This window comes from Phyllopteryx taeniolatus, chromosome 2 (genome assembly GCF_024500385.1).
Source record: "Phyllopteryx taeniolatus isolate TA_2022b chromosome 2, UOR_Ptae_1.2, whole genome shotgun sequence".
Taxonomy (NCBI): domain Eukaryota; kingdom Metazoa; phylum Chordata; class Actinopteri; order Syngnathiformes; family Syngnathidae; genus Phyllopteryx; species Phyllopteryx taeniolatus.
The window spans coordinates 18,309,974-18,331,182 of NC_084503.1; the positions used below are offsets into that span (position 1 = coordinate 18,309,974).

General features: G+C 39.7%; 1 protein-coding gene across 5 annotated transcripts in view; it reads right to left on the reverse strand.

Moving 5' to 3' along the window:
* Nucleotides 1-20,603, reverse strand: part of LOC133472577 (ephrin type-A receptor 6-like) — an 80,243-nt gene extending 59,640 nt beyond the window's left edge. For 2 of the 5 annotated variants that reach the window (XM_061763650.1, XM_061763642.1), the window contains exons 1-2: nt 20,085-20,597; nt 8,590-8,654 (exon numbers count right to left, since the gene is read on the reverse strand). In XM_061763650.1, the coding sequence (XP_061619634.1) occupies nt 8,590-8,654; nt 20,085-20,166 (147 nt within the window). In that variant the 5' untranslated portion in view covers nt 20,167-20,597. Of the gene's footprint in view, nt 1-8,589; nt 8,655-20,084 lie in introns of all 5 variants that reach the window. The other 3 variants (XM_061763665.1, XM_061763670.1, XM_061763657.1) reach the window with 2 other exon arrangements.
* Nucleotides 20,604-21,209: the final 606 nt, after the last annotated feature.

Below are 21,209 nucleotides of genomic sequence, written 5' to 3' on the forward strand. Positions count from 1 at the left end.
AGCTTGGGGGTCTTCTCTGTCTGTTTAATTGCACTTCACCAAAGTGATGAAGAGATGCAAATAGTCCGACTGTGAGTGGCACTTGTCTCTGTGCACCTCAGTACTTTGTCAATGTAAAAAGTGACCTAATTTAAAAAAATAATAAAATAAAAAATAAAAAAATAAACTACACACACACACACACACACACACACACACACACACACACACACACACACACACACACACACACACACACACACACACACACACACACACACACACACACACACACACACACACACACACACACACACGGCACGGTGGCCGACTGGTTAGAGCGTCAGCCTCACAGTTCTGAGGACCCGGGTTCAATCCCCAGCCCCACCTGTCTGTAGTTTGCATGTTCTCCCCGTGCCTGCGTGGGTTTTCTCCGGGCACTCCGGTTTCCTCCCACATCCCAAAAACATGCATTAATTGGAGACTCTAAATTGCCCGTAGGCATGACTGTGAGTGCAAATGTTTGTTTGTTTCTATGTGCCCTGCGATTGGCTGGCAACCAGTTCAGGCTGTACCCCGCCTCCTGCCCGATGACAGCTGGGATAGGCTCCAGCACGCCCGCGACCCTAGTGAGGAGAAGCGGCTCAGAAAATGGATGGATGGATGGATATATATATGTACATACAACCTTCATATCAATTTTGTGTTCCGTTTATCCTCACTAGGGTCGCGGGCGTGCTGGAGCCTATCCCAGCTATCTTCGGGCGAGAGGCGGGGTACACCATTAACTGGTCGCCAGCCAATCGCAGAGCACATATAAACAAATAACCATTGGCACTCACATCACACCTACGGGCAATTCTGAGTCTTCAATCAACCTACCAAGCATGTTTGGGGATGTGGGAGGAAACCGCAGTAACCGGAGAAAACCCACGCAGGCATGGGGAGAACAGGCAAACTCCACACAGGCGGTGCGAGATTTGAACCTGGGTCCTCAGAACTGTGAGGCAGATGTGCTAACCAGTCATCCACCGACTATATAAATATACGTATATGATTTAATTTCAGCATGATTCCATTTGTTTGGTCTTGTCACTGGGAGCCAACAGTTATATGTATTTCATAAACCATAAGAAGATGACCAGATAGTTTTGCAAATGAAATAAAAATCAAAATGAGACAATTTTGCAAATTTGACACTGCATACACAGTAGATGAAGTTTTTTACGCTTGACTATGTCGGTTTCCTACTTATTGGTTTTGTAGGAAAAACACATTAATAACATCAATAGGACTTCATACTTTGCATAAGATCAGCATTAAGTAATTTAAGTTCCGTTATGCTCTCAAACTGAAAATGACTATGGTTTATTAGTCTACGTTCTTCAGTGTCCCTAAAATGCACCCTTGGGATGTGACATGAAAAATGTTGTTGAAAAAGGAAGGAAAACAAATTCTGGCCTCTAGTCTGAAAGATGGGCTGCATCAGATATGTACTGACTAATTACTGAGCCTATTAACTGTTACGCACATGCACGCACACGCATGCACACAAACACACGTATACACACACACACAGACACACACAAATACCTTCCTAGGTGTCAGTAGCGTGCAAAGGGGTGTGGGGGTGTCGGCTACGGTGCCCCTGGGTACATCCAAACGGGGTTTTGGCGGCATCAACAATCAGTTTTCAAGGGGCATTAAAAATAGATCCTGCCCAGGGCAGCGAGTGAGCTATGCACGCCACTGCTAGGTGTTAGCAGGGTTTTGCCAATGGTACATCACCATGAACTGGAAATGGGTCACCCGATTTGTTAGCATTCTATGAAGTGGAATTCCATTCGGAAAAGGCTCCACTGTTCCAGCAGATTGTTTTCAGACACGTTAATATTCTCTCCGGCAAGCTGCCTGAAAAGTGGTCTCAAATTCATGGTGCTCTTCTTTCTTCTTCTGTGACATCAAGAAGCATTTGGTAAGTCCGATCACTGCAAAAACATTCAAATACTGCAAACTTTCCACAAACCGTGATAACTTTATAACTCTTCATTTTGCATTTTCTATTTTCCAGTGGGCCTGGATACAACTGGTGGAAGATATATTTGACAACTGAGCTCAACCAACAGAAAGATTCTTCCTGGCTAAAAATGAGATAAGATGGAGCTTTAAAGGCGGCACGGTGGCCGACTGGTTAGAGCGTTAGCCTCACAGTTCTGAGGTGCGGGGTTCAATCCCCGTCCCCGCCTGTGTGGAGTTTGCATGTTCTCCCCGTGCCTGCGTGGGTTTTCTCCGGGCACTCCGGTTTCCTCCCACATCCCAAAAACATGCATTAATTGGAGACTCTAAATTGCCCGTAGGCATGACTGTGAGTGTGAATGGTTGTTAGTTTCTATGTGCCCTGCGATTGGCTGGCAACCAGTTCAGGGTGTACCCCGCCTCCTGCCCGATGACAGCTGGGATAGGCTCCAGCACGCCTGCGACCCTAGTGAGGAGAAGCGGCTCAGAAAATGGATGGATGGATGGAGCTTTAAAGCCACAAACAGTGTATACTACATTTTTGAATGATGTCTTGAAACCTGCTGTGAGCAATGAACATCAATGAAAAAGTAACAATGTCAATGTGATAACTAGACTTTACACCGATCTGATCGGTATCGGCCGATATTTAGCATTTTATGCTGATCGGCTGATCGGCTTTAATGTCATAATTCGCCGATCCGATCAATGATGTAATTGATCGGCGCTGCAAAAGACATTTACTCCGCCTTGCCATCGTGCACAGTATATTTGAATCCAAAAGCTAGTTTATTTTTAGCCTTGTCGTGTGTCTTTTGACGTAGTACTGTAAATATCTGATGGCCAATAAAGTTATTTAAAAAAAACAACGGCGGTGTGGGACAGACAACACGTCTGAGACAGACAACATGTAATACGTGGATCAGACTACACGACAAATTTGCTTTCACGATTGCACTATGTCAGACTACTGCAATAAAATCTTGTATTCCGATACCAGGCGGCACGGTGGCCGACTGGTTAGACCGTCAGCCTCACAGATCTGAGGTGCGGGGTTCAATCCCCGTCCCCGCCTGTGTGGAATTTGCATGTTCTCCCCCGTGCCTGCGTGGGTTTTCTCCGGGCACTACGGTTTCCTCCCACATCCCCAAAAAAAACATGCATTAATTGGAGACTCTAAATTGCCCGTAGGCATGGCTGTGAGTGCGAATGGTTGTTTGTTTCTATGTGCCCTGCAATTGGCTGGCAAGCAGTTCAGGGTGTACCCCGCCTCCTGCCCGATGACAGCTGGGATTCCGATACCACCGCATCCCCTTTTTTACAATCATTGGGCTTTATCTTGTCAACTCAAATGCGACCGGATACACTCGTTACCGTGGCGACGACAACAAGAGTGGCACGAGCCGACTGTACGATACGGCTCACAAGCAGGCAATACAATGTCATGTAGCCTAGCAAGCTAGTGGTTGCATGAACAGTTGTACGTAAATATGTTCTGTTCTGTCGAACCATGCTCTAAAGTTTCGGTGTGGGTGAAGTAATTTAATTAAAAATAAAGTAATTTAGCCGGTACGGTGGACGAATGGTTAGAGCGTCTGCCTCACAGTTCTGAGGACCAGGGTTCAATCCCCGGCCCAACCTGTGTGGAGTTTGCATGTTCTCCCCATGCCTGCGTGGGTTTTCTCAGGGCACTCCGGTTTCCTCCCGCATCTCAAAAACATGCGTGGTAGGTTGATTGAAGACACTAAATTGCCTGTAGGCGTGAATGTGAGTGTGAATGGTTGTTTGTTTAAATGTGCCCTGCAATTGGCTGGCAACCGGTTCAGGGTGTACCCCGCCTCCTGCCCGTTGATAGCTGGGATAATCGCCAGCACTCCCGCGACCCTAGTGAGGATAAGCGGCTCAGAAAATGGATGGATGGATGGATGAAGTAATTTAATTACAGTAAGTTAGCACCCATTATTTCTGTCATGTTGTAATGTTGGTTTGACTTGACTGATTAGAATATACAATCTGACTAGAGCAGTGATTTCCAACCTTTATGGAGTCAAGGAACATATTTTACAATTGAAAAATCTCACGGCACACCAACAAACAAAAATGTCACAAAAAGTGGATACATTAATTACTGTATTTACTTCCTGCCATCTAATAGAAGACCATTCATTTGTTCTGTCTGTTACTATGCCTCACTGGCATAAATATAGGAACAAAGATACATTATTTATTGTAAATATACTTTTTGGAGCAATTAGGTACACAAGAATATACAGTAAATGAACAGATCATTTAAATAGACACATTCCTCCATCTTGTGATCGGATCGGTGATAGTTTTTTTAAACTCACTGATCGGCCCCAAAAATCCTGATCGTGTAAAGTCTAGTGATAACGGTCTTTAAATGATTTCAAGTTATTCATGTTCAACCTAATCAACAGCCAAAAACATACAGTATTTCATTATTATTGTGGTCATGAGTTATCCTTGCACTGCAATTACACTGGTGTTGTGATAATGTGAGTAGCATTACTATTATGGCAAGAAAGGCATAAAATGTGAACTTTGACAGATTATGAATCAAAAGCCTAACTATGCAAAACTTGATTAAGATGTTAGACATTTAATTGATAAAACGCTACGTACTGTATGAATTAATATGCATATTCATCTTAACACACACACACACACAAAATGCATACACACACAGTGGTTATATCAATAACAACAGTGGAGAAAGTCAACCTGGCAAACAGCAGTGAGATTTAAATTACAACTGCCCAATTTGTCATCTTCTCCCTACAGGCAAAACAAAGAGAAGCATTATGAAAATAACGTAAAATCTCTGCAGTTGTGATGAATTATTGATTTGATGTGAATCTGCGTGGTGACGTTTTGTGTTATTGGTCAACCAATTACAGCCAATGTTATCCCACAGCGAAACCTCCTTTTTTCTTGGGAGATGTTTTTCCAAGATGGGAACAGTATTTGGCCACATACTTTTTCTGTATGTTTTTGCTTTATATTGGCTTTGCTGCAAAGGATTTACGGTAATACTTTTTTTAATAACAGCCAAGAGCACAAAATGTTCAGCTATCATTTCATGTTCTAAATTAGGCCTGACATTCTAGAAAAATGACTGCTGCTCCATGCTGATTGTGGCACAATTTCATCTGATACATTTATAAGAATGAAATCAACTGCGATTTCTCATAAAGCTGAGCTCTTTGCAAGCCTACTGAACAAAGATCTACATGCCAATGCTTTCATTATGTTTTTATGTTTCAAACATGTACAGAGTATTGTTTTTATAATCATGTTTATAGTACGTTTGAGGATAAGTGTGATTTATATATTGTAGGTAAGTGAATGCAACAACAAATCTCACACTTTGCTTAATAAAATGGCTTATGTTACAATTGTGCTCATTTCAATAAAAGGCCTTTGCTATTATTCACGCTACAGTGCAAAATGCTCACTGTAATGTTTTCATAGAAACAGTGATTTGGAATATATTATGTCCTAAATTCTCCTAAATATACTGTAAATAAATTTATATAGTAAAGTATAGTTAAGTCATTAGGAACACCTGCAAGCCGAAGAAGAATCCATTAAATTATAAGAGAGTTCAGTTTCTGGGTATGGTTACATGATTTTACTATTGTTGTTTATCTTTTCTACAATACCATACAGGACAAATTTATGTTTACCTTGTTTTTTATGAGTGTGTCGTTAAAAACAAATACAGCACAATACTGAAATAATTTTAAAGTTTTTTAGTTTATTAGGAAGAAATAATCTGGTGTGTTCCCTATCAAATCACTATGCAATGTCTTAGGTTTTTTTGGAAACAGTACTGTATGCTCTGAGAACTGTGAAGCATTGTGGGATGTGGCGGCCATTTTGGGCTACAGTTATCCATAGTGAATGCAAATAAGGCAGTGTAATCCCACAGTGAAATACAGCATGGTAAAATGCAAAACTGGGAATGGGATTTACTGGGAAACATACTTGCTAACACTCAGCTCAACTAAATTTTATCTGCAGAGCACTTTAAAAATAACTGCAGATGAAAAAATGGGTAGACCTGTCATGGGTGTGTGTTATGGTTGTTGTCTTCACCCTGTCTCGTACACATCTGCTCCTGAGAGCATCTTCCCCACCTGTGCCTCGTTTACCCTAATTACCCCATGCATTTAACCTCGTGTCTGATTCTTTCTGGTCGCCAGTTTGTTGTACCTTGTTTCCACGTCACCGACTCATAGTAAGACTAGACCCTGTTCTGATTATTGACCTTGCATTTTTGCCTCACATTTTTGTGATACTATTGCCTGCCTGTGTACTGACCTCTGCCTGTTTATTAAACCTCTCTTTTTGAAGCTGTCCATTTGAATTAGTCGTGCATTTTGGGTCCTGTCCTTTGTTCCGTTCATGACACATTGAACAGTCACCCAACCTTGATGCTTTCTGCTGTTCGGGTACTAAGGGTGGAATGCTTGTTGCATGCTATTTTGAGCTGCTCCATCTAACTATGAGCTACAGCTAACGGGGCTAAATGCGATGCAAAGCTGCAGAGGCGAAAATTCCCTCTGCATCAATGTAGTGTCAATGTAGCATAATCTTCACCTCTGTGGCAGTGAATAAGCTTCACTTAGGACATGTATCAGGGAGGATGAGGAGTAATTAACAGAAGACGTGGACGCCATGTTAATCGTGACATGAAGTCGCAAAACACCAAAATAATTGATTGGGTGGTACTGCACTTGAAACATACGTAGGTGTGGCTGGAACCATGCAGGGTAAACAACTTTGAAGAGCAAAGGAGCAGACAAATTAAAAAGTGTCTAGAATGCTGTAATACACAACAATGCTGGACAGCCACACAGGGGCAGGAATCAGGAACCGGAAATTAATTGGTACGTCTCCGCTAGTCCACTACGTCACTTGAGAAAATGGGCCTATAAATTTAAAAGTACATTAATATAATATATATTTAGAATATAAGAAAACCACAAAGTGTAAATTTGCATCGTTTCAGGAAAAATAGTGGATACAGGAAATAGAAAAATAGTATGCAAGAGAAGACATTTGGTTGCAAATCCGTCCACCATTGCAAAGTAGAGGCATTTTAAATACATTAAAATAACAAAACTTGAAGCCGTAATTTATTAATGATTGCGATTAGAGTAATGATTAAGTACTACTATTGAACAGAATTACTTTTATCTTATTACATAATATACTGCAATAACTGGCCAACGCTAATGTTCTTGATGTAATTTTAAAAATATGGAAATTAAGAAAAATTGTTCTGGAAATGAATTTGGCAGCTCTGCAGTCATAGCTATAAATGCAACTGTAATTTATTTCCGTGTTTCGGTTTTCAGTTTTGGGCCTTGGTTTCCTCATTTTCGATTTTCAGTTTTGGTCAAGAATTTTTATTTCAGTGCATAACTACTAATTAGCAAAATAAAATAAAAATAAAAGATACCTGCAATATGTGACGCAAGGATCCAATAATGTTTATGCAGTGCAAGAAAAGGCACAACTGAACATTCAACGGAAGACTGTTAGTGAACAAAAATAGTGCGTGAACCAAGATAACTTTTCTTCAAAAACATTATCCTGGTCATTCGTAAACTGAAGTTCTACTACATAAAAATTATTTCGTTATTTTGTTAACAGTTTAGCCTGGCTTTACTGAGTGCCATTGTAGTTGATTCATTCATTCATCTTCCGTTCCGCTTATCCTCACGCGGGTCACGGGCGTGCTGGAGCCTATCCCAGCTATCGTTGGGCGAGAGGCGGGTTACACCCTGAACTGGTCACCAGCCAATCGCAGGGGACATAAACAAACAACCATTCGCACCTACGGGCAATTTAGAGTCTTCAATTAACCTACCATGCATGTTTTTTGGGATGTAGGAGGAAACCGGAGTACCTGGAGAAACCCCACACAGGCACGGGGAGAACATGCAAACTCCACACAAGCAGGGCCGGGATTTGAACCCCGGTCCTCAGAACTGTGAGGCTTATGTGCTAACCAGTCTCGCTCCGTGCCGCCCCATTATAGTTGTCTTTTTAAATTTAGAATGTTTGCTAAAACCTTTGTGTTTGATATAATTACACTGTCCGTGTGTATATTAGATTTATAAGTATACATGAGATGAGAACATTATACTGGAAAATAATAGTCATCAACTCTGCAATATCTTCTGAATCAGCTGAATCTCTAAGCTGTCTGGCTGTTTGGCTGTTGCGTTGCATCACTATTTAATGGATTTTGCTTCATAAGCTCTGCTATTCAGAGATGGATGACATGACGTGATATTCTGCAAATGTTTCATCATTCTAAATCATTGCTGGGGGGGCACCTTGATGTCTGGATATTTTGTTTCCTCTTGATATACAAATCACAATGCAAGTTCAGATGACCATCAGATGCAACAGTATTTGTTTGTTTACAGGCCATCAATTGACATCAAAAGGGGGAGGTTTTTTGCAGTTAGTCATCTAGATTTATCAGTTGGTTATAGCCTATTGAGGGTAAAGGCTTTCAATACAAATTTCACTCTTCTCATTGCTAATGTCACTCACCCCATTGACAGGATAGGTCTTCCAGTCCAGTTCCCCCAGTACTGCTGTGGTGTCCAAAAGAATCACTGGAAAGAGCACAGAAAGTCATGTAAAATGGAGAGGAAAGAGCAAGAGCAGGGCGGCACAAACACAGTGAGGGGCAGAAGTGCGGCAAAGAATGAAGAGGGTGGGCGTGAAAGAGGTTGGACGGAGAAGTTAAAGAGAAATGGAAACAACAAAATGGGAAGAGAACAGACAATACTTATCAAGCTGTCAATGAGCAGCAGAGTTGTACCGGCCTTAACAGATTCTACCAAGTGTGAAATAACAGCTCTTTGGAAGGTCTAGGACAACACAGCTCTAATAGACACCTGGCTTCCATCTAAGGGAAAGTCAGGAAGATAAGAACTGTCCTGTGACGAGGTCAAGGGGGATTGTTCCAAATTGGATAAGAAAAATTTGAAAGATTGAAGGATGAAAGACATTTTCAAGCCACTACAATATCCAATCACAAGGACTAATATTAATATTTTATGAATAGGACAGGTTCAATTATGACTCAATGTACCCCAGCTCTCGTTCAGTATTAGCTGTGGTAACCACCAGAGTTGTGGACTCGAGTCACATGATTTGGATTCAAGTAAGACTCAAGTCATGAATTTGATGAACAGCATTGACTCGTGACTTCACTCCGACTCGAGCCCTTGACTTGAAAAGACCTCTACCATGATATTGAAAAACAAACACTGCAGCTCTGTCTCAATGGCTAAAAAAATGTCAATGGTTATTTTATTGCAGGAATTTCAGAATAATGTAACCATAAAGTTGATGTTCTCAGATAGGCCTATCACGCAAGTGTCCCACCATACTCAAGCTGAATTATAGCCTGTAGTTACTTTTAACAGCTAACACCCTGTTGGGCATGTTCAAGATCAGAATCATCTTTATTTGCTAAGTATGTCCAAAAAACACACAAGGAATTTGTCTCCGGTAGTTGGAGCCGCTCTAGTACGACAACAGACAGTCAATTGACAGAGAACACTTTTGAGACATAAAGACATTGACAAAAAAACAAACAGTCGCTGAGCAGTAAAGGGTTGCTAGTTATCTGGTAATGCCGGTACATTTAAAAAACATTTTTTTGACAATTGTGCAAAAAGATGCAGAGTACTCTAGCACTTAGAGCAGTTCGAATGACTAATATTGCAATAGTCCGGTGCAATAACCATTGTGCAAAGGGCGTCGAGACTTCAAGGAGTGTATGCGGTTTAAAGTGACGAGTCGTACGATAATCTGGGACAATGTTGATTGAAGATGAGGAATTGACCAGGAGGTCACTCTTTCAGACACGACTTAAAGCAATGGTTTTATTGGGGGGGGGGTGGGGGTGGGGGGAGGGAATGCACAGTGCACTATAAATCAGAAATAAATGTGGCAGTTACGTAAGGTACACATGTACACATGCACACATGCACATCCACAAAGTAATGGTAACATCCACAGAAACGACAACGACAATGAGTCAACAAGGACGTTAATTATTGCAACAACAAAAAAATTACAATCCCAATTGCATTGTAGGAATCGCGCATCTTGAATCACGTATGCTTGTTTTCGTTAGCTTTAGCAGCATTTACCGATCACCACACAGCTACCATCTATTCGACATGAAGGAACATTCTTTGTTTTTTCTTTTTCGCCTATTTTTGACATATTTTTACGCAGTGCCCCCTAGTGTTCTGACTGAGATACCGCAGTTGGGTAAAATTGTGCCTTTGAAACAAGATGACAAACCTCCATCCATCCATCCATTTTCTGAGCCGCTTCTCCTCACTAGGGTCGCGGCCGTGCTGGAGCCTATCCCAGCTGTCATCGGGCAGGAGGCGGGGTACACCCTGAACTGGTTGCCAGCCAATCGCAGGGCACATAGGAACAAACAACCATTCGCACTCACGCCTACGGGCAATTTAGAGTCTCCAATTCATGCATGTTTTTGGGATGTGGGAGGAAACCGGAGTACCCGGAGAAAACCCACGCAGGCACGGGGAGAACATGCAAACTCCACACAGGCGGGGCCGGGGATTGAACCCGGGTCCTCAGAACTGTGAGGCTCTAACCAGTCGGCCACCTTGCCGCCGATGACAAACCTGTGTTCCTTTTTTTTTTTTTTATTAATGCCTTATGTTTTTGTTTTTGTTTTAACTTAAATGTTTGTATTTTTTATTTGTGTTTGAAATTGCCTCACTAGAAATGTTTTTAGACAAGAAAATGCAGTTTCCTGCTATATGCACAATGTGAATTTAAGAAAAATACTGTTGATTATCCAAAAGAGGAAACCAATTGCTCATTCATTATTAAGCGAAATGTCTCATTTTGACGCGTGTATTCATAATTTCTCTTTTATCAAACAAAAATATATTTTATCCGATTACTTGATTATTCCAAAAAACTGTCAGTAGGAAACTCGATTACTAATTGGAGCACTACTGGATGCAAATTCTCATTTTGTGCCAGGTCTGTTTAATGAAACTTCAGAAATAAAGTGAGAAAAAGTAAGTCATAGCATATCATTTTCATAGAATAACTGAATACGTATTGTCGATCGGTTTTGAAGGGGAAAAACTTAAGCCCCACCACGCCCACCCCACCAACGTTCCTCACCCGTATTGACGATCGGCTTTGAAGGTGCAAAAAGTTTGATCAGCCCCCTAGCTTTCTTATAAAGGTTCAATGCACTTGTTTATCAAATTTGTTTTGATAAATTAATGGCTTTTAAATAGATATTAAATATATAAGTATATATAAATTAAATATATAAATATTAATTATATTCAAATATGTTATTACTTTGTTGTTAAAATGACTCAAAACGACTCGAAACTGAAAGTGAAGGACTCAGGACTTGCCTGTCTCGCCTTGGGACTTGACTCCGGATTTAATGGTAAAGACTTGAGACTCGGAAAGCCAACGACTTGGTCCCACCTCTAGTAGCCACAGATTATATTGTTAATTTAAAGACACATTTTTAATCTGATGTGACTTTTCCAATAAAATGTAATCTAAGCAGACAAATGTGACTGAAAAAGACATTTCACTGCCGTCTGCGGTGGAAGACTGCAGAAAGACACCACTTGTGTCTGAGTGAGATGCAGCAGAAGTCGTTCCCCTAAAAATAAATCTGTTCACGTCATTATGAAATGTATCGAGCCACTCTGGAATGGGTATGCAATCCATGCTTAGACAAAAGGCTTCTAAAATCCAAACTAGCAAAGCAGATTGAGATTGTATCTTTTTAACCATTTACAGTGACAATTACTGCAAATTAGAAACATCCAATTTCTCTCCGGTCATTGCTGCAAATGGTATTCGCAAATTAGGCTTTTGCAATCATCTGAAAGTCCCATCCTTGACATCCAATACTCACACAGATACGTTTTTTTTTTTTTTTTTTTTAATTATGCATTTTCAATTATCCTTATGACTGGGGATGTCTTCTGCCGCATGTCTGTTGAAGGAGGTTGTCACTATGATGTTGTACAGAAGTTGCTGTAATGTTGATTTTGAAAAAAAGAATGGTTATGAACAAAATTGACTAATGTGTGTACACTTTCATACTAAATTGCCTTTAGAGCATTTTTTATAACTGTTTTACTTGGGACCATGGTCTGTGTTTTTATATTTTAAAGCTCCAAGTGTTTTAGTTTTAATTTAAATTAATTACTGCATATCATGGTAATAATTAAACAACACGTCAGAAGACAGTTACTCGTCTCCTTCTCGTTGCTACACAGAGTCAGATTCGATCGTCTTCAGACTTGTAGGTAGGTTTTGTAGCAGAGGCAGAACCTCATGAATTTTTAGTTGCAGCGGTTCCTGGTGAGGTTTGTACCACTTGTAATTGTGAATTATTAATTCTGAGGTTATTATTTCTCTTTGCTGAGCAAATGTCCTGCTGCTGTTGGTATGATATCTGACATTAGTGGTCAAAGTTCGAACAGCTCTTGACTTGACTGTACTGCTAGCATAAAGTACTATATTGACTCTGTCTTTTATACTGTATTATATATGGGTAGTTTTATTGTTCTTCCTCTTGGGACCAAAACCAAAAACAATCAGCTGTCCCATCGGAAAATAAGAGTGCAATTGAGATTGTAATTACCCTGTGATTTGACCTAAAAAATTTTTTGTTGTTTGTCCAATGAAACACATGATGCACATTTTCACTTAATTTGTCAAAAACGAGGGAGAATCTCATATTAACCATACAGTCGCTCCATCCCCTTAACCCAAATGTGTTTACAATATGTCCTCATTAATGTGTTCAACAGTAAACCGATCTATGTGTTAGTACTTGGTAGTCAGAGTTGTTTTAACAATTTATTTTTTCTCTCTGCATGAGTACAAACAAGAATAATCTCGAGCTCTCCTCTCTGGTCACGGTTCAGGTTAGAAGAGAGTCATTATCTGGTTAAACCCTGTGAGCCAATTTGAAATGATGAATGTGCAATTTCCTTTGTCTCTACACAGACAGTTAATTCCACTCTATCAATAAAACTAGTCCCACTTCAGTGGTGGACATCATAAACCTGAGAGTCAATGAAGCAGTTAAAATTTAGGAAAAACCCCGCCAGCACGTATTCTCTGCACTTAAATAAGGCTGATTTATGATGACAGGGTGGCCATGTCACAGGCCAAAAGGACCAATATTTTCCCATACAATGCTTTGTGCAATGTTTGATGGCATCTCATTTGTTTTACTTGAAGTCCCATCAATGTCTTGATCACTATCTCTTCCACAGCAATCTAAATACAGTATAGTCAGACCATAATCTAGACATAAACATAAAATCTTTATTCCTGTCAAGTATCCTCCAAACCAGGAAATAATGGATGACTGAAAGGGCAGATTTGCGTTTGTGAGATTGTCTTACTCAACTCAACAAATGTGTGATACAGTTTCGAGGAGTTGAACTGGCTAGACGACACATCGAATTTGCCACTGTGCAATGAAGGTTATAGCTTAATGTCGACTATTCGCCACTCACGTATACTGTAGCGCCTGCTTACAAAATGAAACAGAAACAAGCTATGGTCGATCAATAACCCCTTTATTCGAAAAAAGAACAGTTAGTGTGGTGGTCCTCTCTACAGTCAGATTTGTGTGCTTGGGATCTTCAGGGTCTCAAAGACAGTCACATCTTATACAACGCTTGCAACAATCCATGTAACAAAACTGACTCTTTGCTACAACTCATTATTGAAAACCATTTCCTTTTTTTTAAACTACAATATATACTATTCTTATCTACTGCAGCAAGTAGCGACCCTATAGTTTTGTCACATTAATTGGTGTTAGACATGTAGAAATTCCGACTAGGTATCTGAACGGGATTGGATGAGCGAGTGATTGAATGTGATTGGATCTGTGCAGGGACGGCAGGGAGAGTGAGCGAACTTGCATTTGGACTTTTGAGGCACCCACAAGTTTTTATTTTTATTTTTTTTAAATTGCACAGCGAGTTTAGACTGAAAAAGATATCAATAACGTCATGGATTACTCGACCTTGACTTAACTACAAAAAAGATGAAGTCATTCTACCCTTACAGTTTACAAACGGACACAGATTTATGTATATTATATTTCATTTTTGATGCATTACATCAAATAATCCCAGTGACAGGTAATTGAAATGTTATTGATGTGTAGAATCAAAGGTTTCAAAAATATTGAACTGACTATTCAGGATTTACAATGATTTTATATAGGATGTATTTTCAGTGGCTCAAACATATTTGGACATTTGGCATAATTTTAAATACACTGTTATATACTATATATACTATGCTTTTTAATACTTGGATGATATCCTTTGCGGTCACTGACAAGGCTGCAGTCTGCGTCTGCCGTCACTGCGTCCACATTCAGTTTCTGCTGATTTGTGGGCTTTGGCCTGCCTTCGCCTTGTCTTCAGCAGGTGAAAAGCTGACTCTGTTGGCTTTAGATCCCTTCACAACATCGAAATAAGTCAAGAATACTCCAGAGGTAGGTACTGTATATTGTCAGAATTAAAACTCAAGAGATGACTTCATAAATATAAAATAAATATAAAATACAGAAACTTTCCACATGGTGTAAACCTGTACCTTTAACTCACAAGAAAACAAGATTCGACTGCTTGAAAGCATCTATCATCACATCTCTGTACCATTTATTTTGGTATCATTGCCGAGTGAGGATAAGCGGTTCGGAAAATGGATGGATGGATGGTTTTAAAATATGATTCAATGTTGATTGATTGATTTATTTATTGATCGATCGATCAATCGATCAAAAAACAGGAACAGAATGGGGACAAGGGATGGGAAAACATGACAAGTCATGATTGTCGTAGATTCCCATCAAGATTTTTAAAGTGAAGAATGAGGTACCTGACAGTACGTAATACAATATAGGGCGGAAGCGAGACAGACAGACAGTGTTTTCTAGCAATGAGAGCGCACTGTGCGTTGTGTATGTGAATAACGGGCTCTTTTACATGTTTTGGTACAAGGAATGGATGAGTAAATTAGTTGTTGACAGAAAACTAATATTAAACATTTATTGGACCAAAGTGTGTGTCCCCAATGACTCGAGACGGGTAGGTTTGTTCGACTCTTCCGAGGCCACAAACATGCTAAAAAGCTGCCGGGCGTCCACGTTTCATCCAAAAAAAACCTTGACAGAACATGACAAACATGAGGCACACCATCGGAATGTGACGCGCCAAGAGGGAACATACTGGCATCTGGCGTAGACCACTGGCTGAAACGTGGTGCACCTTTGAGCCTTCAGAGCTTAGAGAAAAAGGCCAAAATCCACTTCGCACCATGATGCATATTTCAGGCAAACAAGGCTGCTGTGGCCACGGGAAACATGAGCCTGATTATCCAAATAATACCACACCATGCCTTAAACACACACAAAAGAAATATTTCAACAGCTTCACTAGCTTTCTTTCTTTATATGTTGATGTATGTGTTGATGCACAGTTCATGTCACACTTCATTGTGATTTGTGCATTCGTGCATGAATACTTAATAGCTGTTACCTTCATCAGCCACAATTTTAGGTCCATCCGCACAATTTATGAGATTGACTATTTTAGTTGATATTAGCAATGCATTCATTATTGTGTCCATTAGATGCAGTGAGTATACTGACAGATATTGTTAGTATTTTGGTAACCTAATCTGACTTTATGAAAGGGGCAAACATTAGAAACATCCCCAGTATTGTTCAGTGCAGTTTTACACCACTACAACCGACAATAATAAAGATATTCATACTGTATTCCTAAATCGACACCACTATAAGAGTGCCATTCAAAACATTAAGATAACATTTTTGTATTGAATCTCATTAGATTGTGCAGCATGCAATGTCGACTGTTGTGTTCAGGGATCGACAATGTCAAACGTCCTTGCTCAAATGTTTCCACAAACAACTCTACTGTATACTGATACTGTAGGAAGGCCACAACAACAGACAACAAAGAACAGCAAAAAAGGTTTCCGGACCAGCTTTCATTCCCAGAGGGAGATCAGGAAAGAAGACGGAAAAATGCAGGGGGCATGAATGTTGCAAATGTTTGTTCTCAGAATGAGGCAAACTTCTACTCACCCATGTTCAAGCCAGGAAAAAGCAATGCAATTAAGATGGTAACACTCACCTAATTTATTTACCTCTTCCAATCAATTACATCCTTTATACTACAATGACCCTATTCTTTAAGAGCTATCAGTCAATTCAAATAACAGTGGAGGGATTTGGGCTCCCTAAATACTAAGATAATGGGGAGCAGTCAGCTTCTCACAAACTGTGAGAAACACTCGCTGATAATGATCATTGAACTCTGGCATTGATCTGCTCTGACCATGCCTGTTTGTTCAACGGACTTCCCCAACTACATTGGTCAAAAAACAATCTAGAATAAACACACAACTAGACATATTTTATATCATATCAGGAGGTATATAGTATATAGTAGGAAGACTGTAAACCTATTGTGTATCCACCCTACAGCCCTCTGCTATGAAAATCGAGCTGTAAGAACAAAAGGTATACCTCTGAAAAATAAATGACTGGATTGGACCCCCTAACTACTTCAGTTTTTTTTTATCTCATCACAATATTTTTGACAATTCTCTGCGTCTAAGGCACTTTTAATCATAGTTAAATACATATTACATTTTCAATGCAGCATGCGCACCACCTCGATGGAGCGTTTCGACCCAATAATTTGTGTATGTCTTTCTTTTTTTGTCCCTCTGTTATGTTAAGTTATGATTTTATTTTATATTATGTATATTACTGTAAATAAACACATATAACGTAACGTAACATATCTTGCATAAAAACTTCACAAAGAAGCAATGAAATGTGGACGAAGCAGATGTCGGCACTCGGCACCACCAGATGTTTGCTGTTGTTGGCCAAATTCTGATTGCTCGCAAACATAATATGATCTAATTTAAGAGCTGCAGCTGCAACTGTATCTACAGCAGTAGGCCGTCTTTTTACGAAAGGAAAATGGGCAGAAAAATGCTTGGGTTAGAACTTTTGACGGAGAATACAGTTTTTTATAATTAACATCCACAATACACAATGGGAATTTACTGTAATTTTTTTTTAGATCGTAAAGGTCATTATACTTTTAATTTAGCTTACAATGGTACAGTGATATTGCATTTTACTCTAAAAAGAGATAAACTGCAGTATTTACTTTCATGTAGTATTACAGTAATCCAACAAATTAGTAACTTTATGTACTGAAATTACTGCAAATATGATGAACAGTGAATTTATGAATATGCTTTTAAAATGTATATATTAGTTTCAAACAGTGGTCTTTTTATTGTAGTACAAATTTCTCATCTAAGGACTTTTTTTCAATCATAAAAACACTATAATACCAATCAATGGTTATGTATGGTCAATCACTCATTTACTGATGCATCATACATTTACTGTAAACACACAACACCCTACACAATAATAATTTTTTTTGTATCTGTACTCACTGTTTAGCCGTTCCTCACTGACAGTATGCTTCACACATAGAAATACTGGTTCCTGTTTATTTACAAATATCAAACTGGAAGAAAATTCAATACTATCTCAAAATTCTTCTTATTATTTTTTTAATTATAACATGACAGAGCTAGATATAGTTACCAGTCAGCGCTTTAAAATTGAACCTTATATTAAAAAAGAATCAGTATTTGTAAATTTTTAACATTAAGCCCCAAAAACAATATGTAATGTTTTAGTACTACCTGACAGTGAGGTGTCCATTTTTAATCAAGTTTAATTTACCTAATATCGTTCTTTGCCCCATAAAAGCTTTCATGTCAGTGTGCCATATGGTGGTAACGCTAAGACCTTTGATGGCTTGGCAAGATATTAAATGGACAAATATTGGTTTATGGCGATCCTGCTCAATAATTGTATCGGGTCAACTCATGATTTGAAAAAAAAATAATTAAAAAAAATTCTATTTACACAATATTCCCATTTACAAGCCACTTAGTAATTACTTGAATTCTTTATTTTTTTATTTTTTTGCCAAATACATCTCACCTACTTTGTATTTCAGACTCGTTGCATCTAGTCAGTATTGTCTCTTTGTGAGTGCATTTTAAACTCCTCACGTTGTAGTTTTATCAAGTTTCTCCCATATGCCTTCCGTCCCCTTCAAGCCTGTCTCCAGTACAGACAGGCAAGCAGGCAGACATGCATCCTGTGGGGAAAACTCGGAGCACTTACATAAAGCGATGCACACACAAAGATAAAGTGAAGGAGACTCTGACATTTGGCTAGTGAAAGGGGCTGTCTGTCATCTTTGAAAATGTGTATCCTAAACATCAGACCCTCGACGAAGAATATTATTAAACTGACCTCTGTCAATGTGTGAAGTGGAAGATTTCAAGAGGCGATTGACATGAAGGCGACCATTTACCCGTGTGGCTTATGAGCATAAGTCAGAGTCGATAACATTATTATGATATCCAATCTCTCCTCATACGATATATGCGACGCACACTGCCCATTTTAGCTGGAAATATTTCAGAAAGTCTTGTTATATTAAGAATCCACCTCTCTAAGATGAGATCAAATCCTGATGTTTTAGTACTTGGGTGTGAATTTGTGAGCGATACTTCTGGGACAGTCAAAGCCAAAATGTCTGATATCAACAAAAAAAGCACAGAGGTGGGAAATGGCAGGTCCAAAGCACCCCGAGAGGTGAGTTGCCAGAGGCTTCCATTTACTCTCACTCTCCCTGTCACTGGAACAATGTTTCTCTGCCCTAAGACTTTAGAGTTTGAGAACAATGTCACAGCATTTGCCATAATTCAACCCTGAGCACGCTTGTGGAGACAAACTACCACTTCATCTTGCACATTCATCTTGAAAATAGTTAATAAAAGCAAAGATGATTACGACTGCAGGTAGATTTACCCATCTATCCATCTTCTACGCCGCATATCCTCATTGGGGTCACGAGTGAGCGGGAGCTTATCCCATCTGACTTTGGGCGAGAGGCAGGGTACACCCTAGACTGGTCGCCAGTCAATCACAGACGGTCTATTGAGTCCTCAATTAATCTATGAAGATTTTGGGAGAGGATATGGAGTGAGTGGACAACACCCACGCAAGCACAAGAACATGCAAACGCCACATGGAGATGTTCTAATGGAGATTCGAACCCTGACCTTCTGAATGTGAGGCAGACATTATTTTGAGGGCAACATTTAAGGTTAATTTTTACCATGCTTAATGAACCATATTTCTCAATTAACGTCCTCTACCACCTGCTCAGTTTCAGTCTCTTCTAGTATACTGTATATATACAGGTCCATCTCAATACATTTGAATATTGTTGGAAACTCTTGGATTCACGAAATTTCTTGATTTTATTTAGTATTTTATTTTGATGATTAGGCCTACAGCTGACAACAAAAGAAAACTCAAATCAACCATTTCAAGATATGAGAATATCACGTTAGAAACAATGCAAATCATTTGTCATGTATTTTCCTACTTCTTGAATGTATCTGTATATGAGATTCACTTTTTGAATTGAACTAATGATAGGAATTCGCTTTTCTACAATATTTTAATGCATGAATATGCACCTGTTTATATAGATACACATGTATGCATATAGTACAATTTTGTGTATTACTGTAGGTAAATATGACTTCACCGGTGGTGGTAGAATGGAAGGAGAAACATATCTCATTGTGAAACGCAATCACGAGTCCCAGTGGGATTATATAACATACAGCATTATATATGAACTGCAGTATATACAGTAGGTTTCTCTAAAATGGAAACTAGTTTTTATTTATTTTTTTAGACTGCTTAACGCGTGTACCGTGAAATTAGGCTAGACCCGTGTTTTTGCTGTTTCAATGAAGTTAATTCCAGCTTTAAACCATTTGCTGTCAATAAGGTGCCGGACACGTGTTCTCACCTTGGTTTGAGACTCCTGGGTCGGCCAGGATACTTTTGGTGAGCAGGACCAGAAGCAGGCAGTACTTCCCACAGGAGAACATGGTTGAGTCAGACAGGTGCGCTCCGGAGGCGCTAAAGCGGTGCTCGCAGCCCTCAATAGACCCTCCAAAATCAAAGCTACGGGCTTTTCATGAAACGACGCCGTGGTGTCCAAACACACGAGGTCGTCGTCTGGTCCACACTCGTTGTTCTTATCGCTGTTCGTCCATCTGGAGCTCCAGCTGGAGGTGAGCGAAAAGGCGATGGACACGCGATGCCATAGCGCGCGCAAAAAAGCAACACTTCATCTGGAGCAACTTCCAAAATAAGACAACTGGCGGGCTCATTCGGAGTCTTGCTCAGCTGCCAACTTTTCAGGGCAAAGCGCCGTATGTCATTTGAATGACTTTATTCCAAAAGCAGAATAGAAGGCAGATGAAGGAAGAAGATCCGGATTTACCGCTTCTCTCTCTCTCTCTCTCTCTCTCGTTCACTCTCCTCTGCGCACTCTCCCTTCTGCACAAACAGGACAGAACAAGTAGGTTACAAGTGATGTTCTGTTCCTTATCTTATTTCTGCCTCGTGATTTCTGCTTGAGAGATGGAAATATGGAAGGGTGGAAATATGAAGCCCTACGCTTCCATGCTATAGTGCAACTCATAAAGCTACATTGGATTATGTGGTTTTGGAGCATTAACGTGTCTGGGACTGTACAGTATGTACTAACACAGTCAAGCAGATAGGTTTCTAATTCACAATATGCACATCACACGTTTGCAAGCATACACGCACATGCACTATATGTCCTTGTTCAAGACAATTAGTCACCTTGCTTACCAACAGAGATTGCGCAAACAAAGGACTCATCCATTTTTAAATTCTTGAAAGTTGTTGTGCTTCTTTTTGTGTGCAAACAGTCATGTGTGGTTACCCAGGAGTAAAAATGCAGCACTTCACGTGAAGTGATGCATATGATTCTATCACCAGCATACCATGAAGTACGAGCATAAAATAAATTTTACACGGATACACACCATACGATGTCAAATTGTACTTATGATCTACAATATGCTTATGTAGGATGTGACTGTTCGGCCTTTTCCAA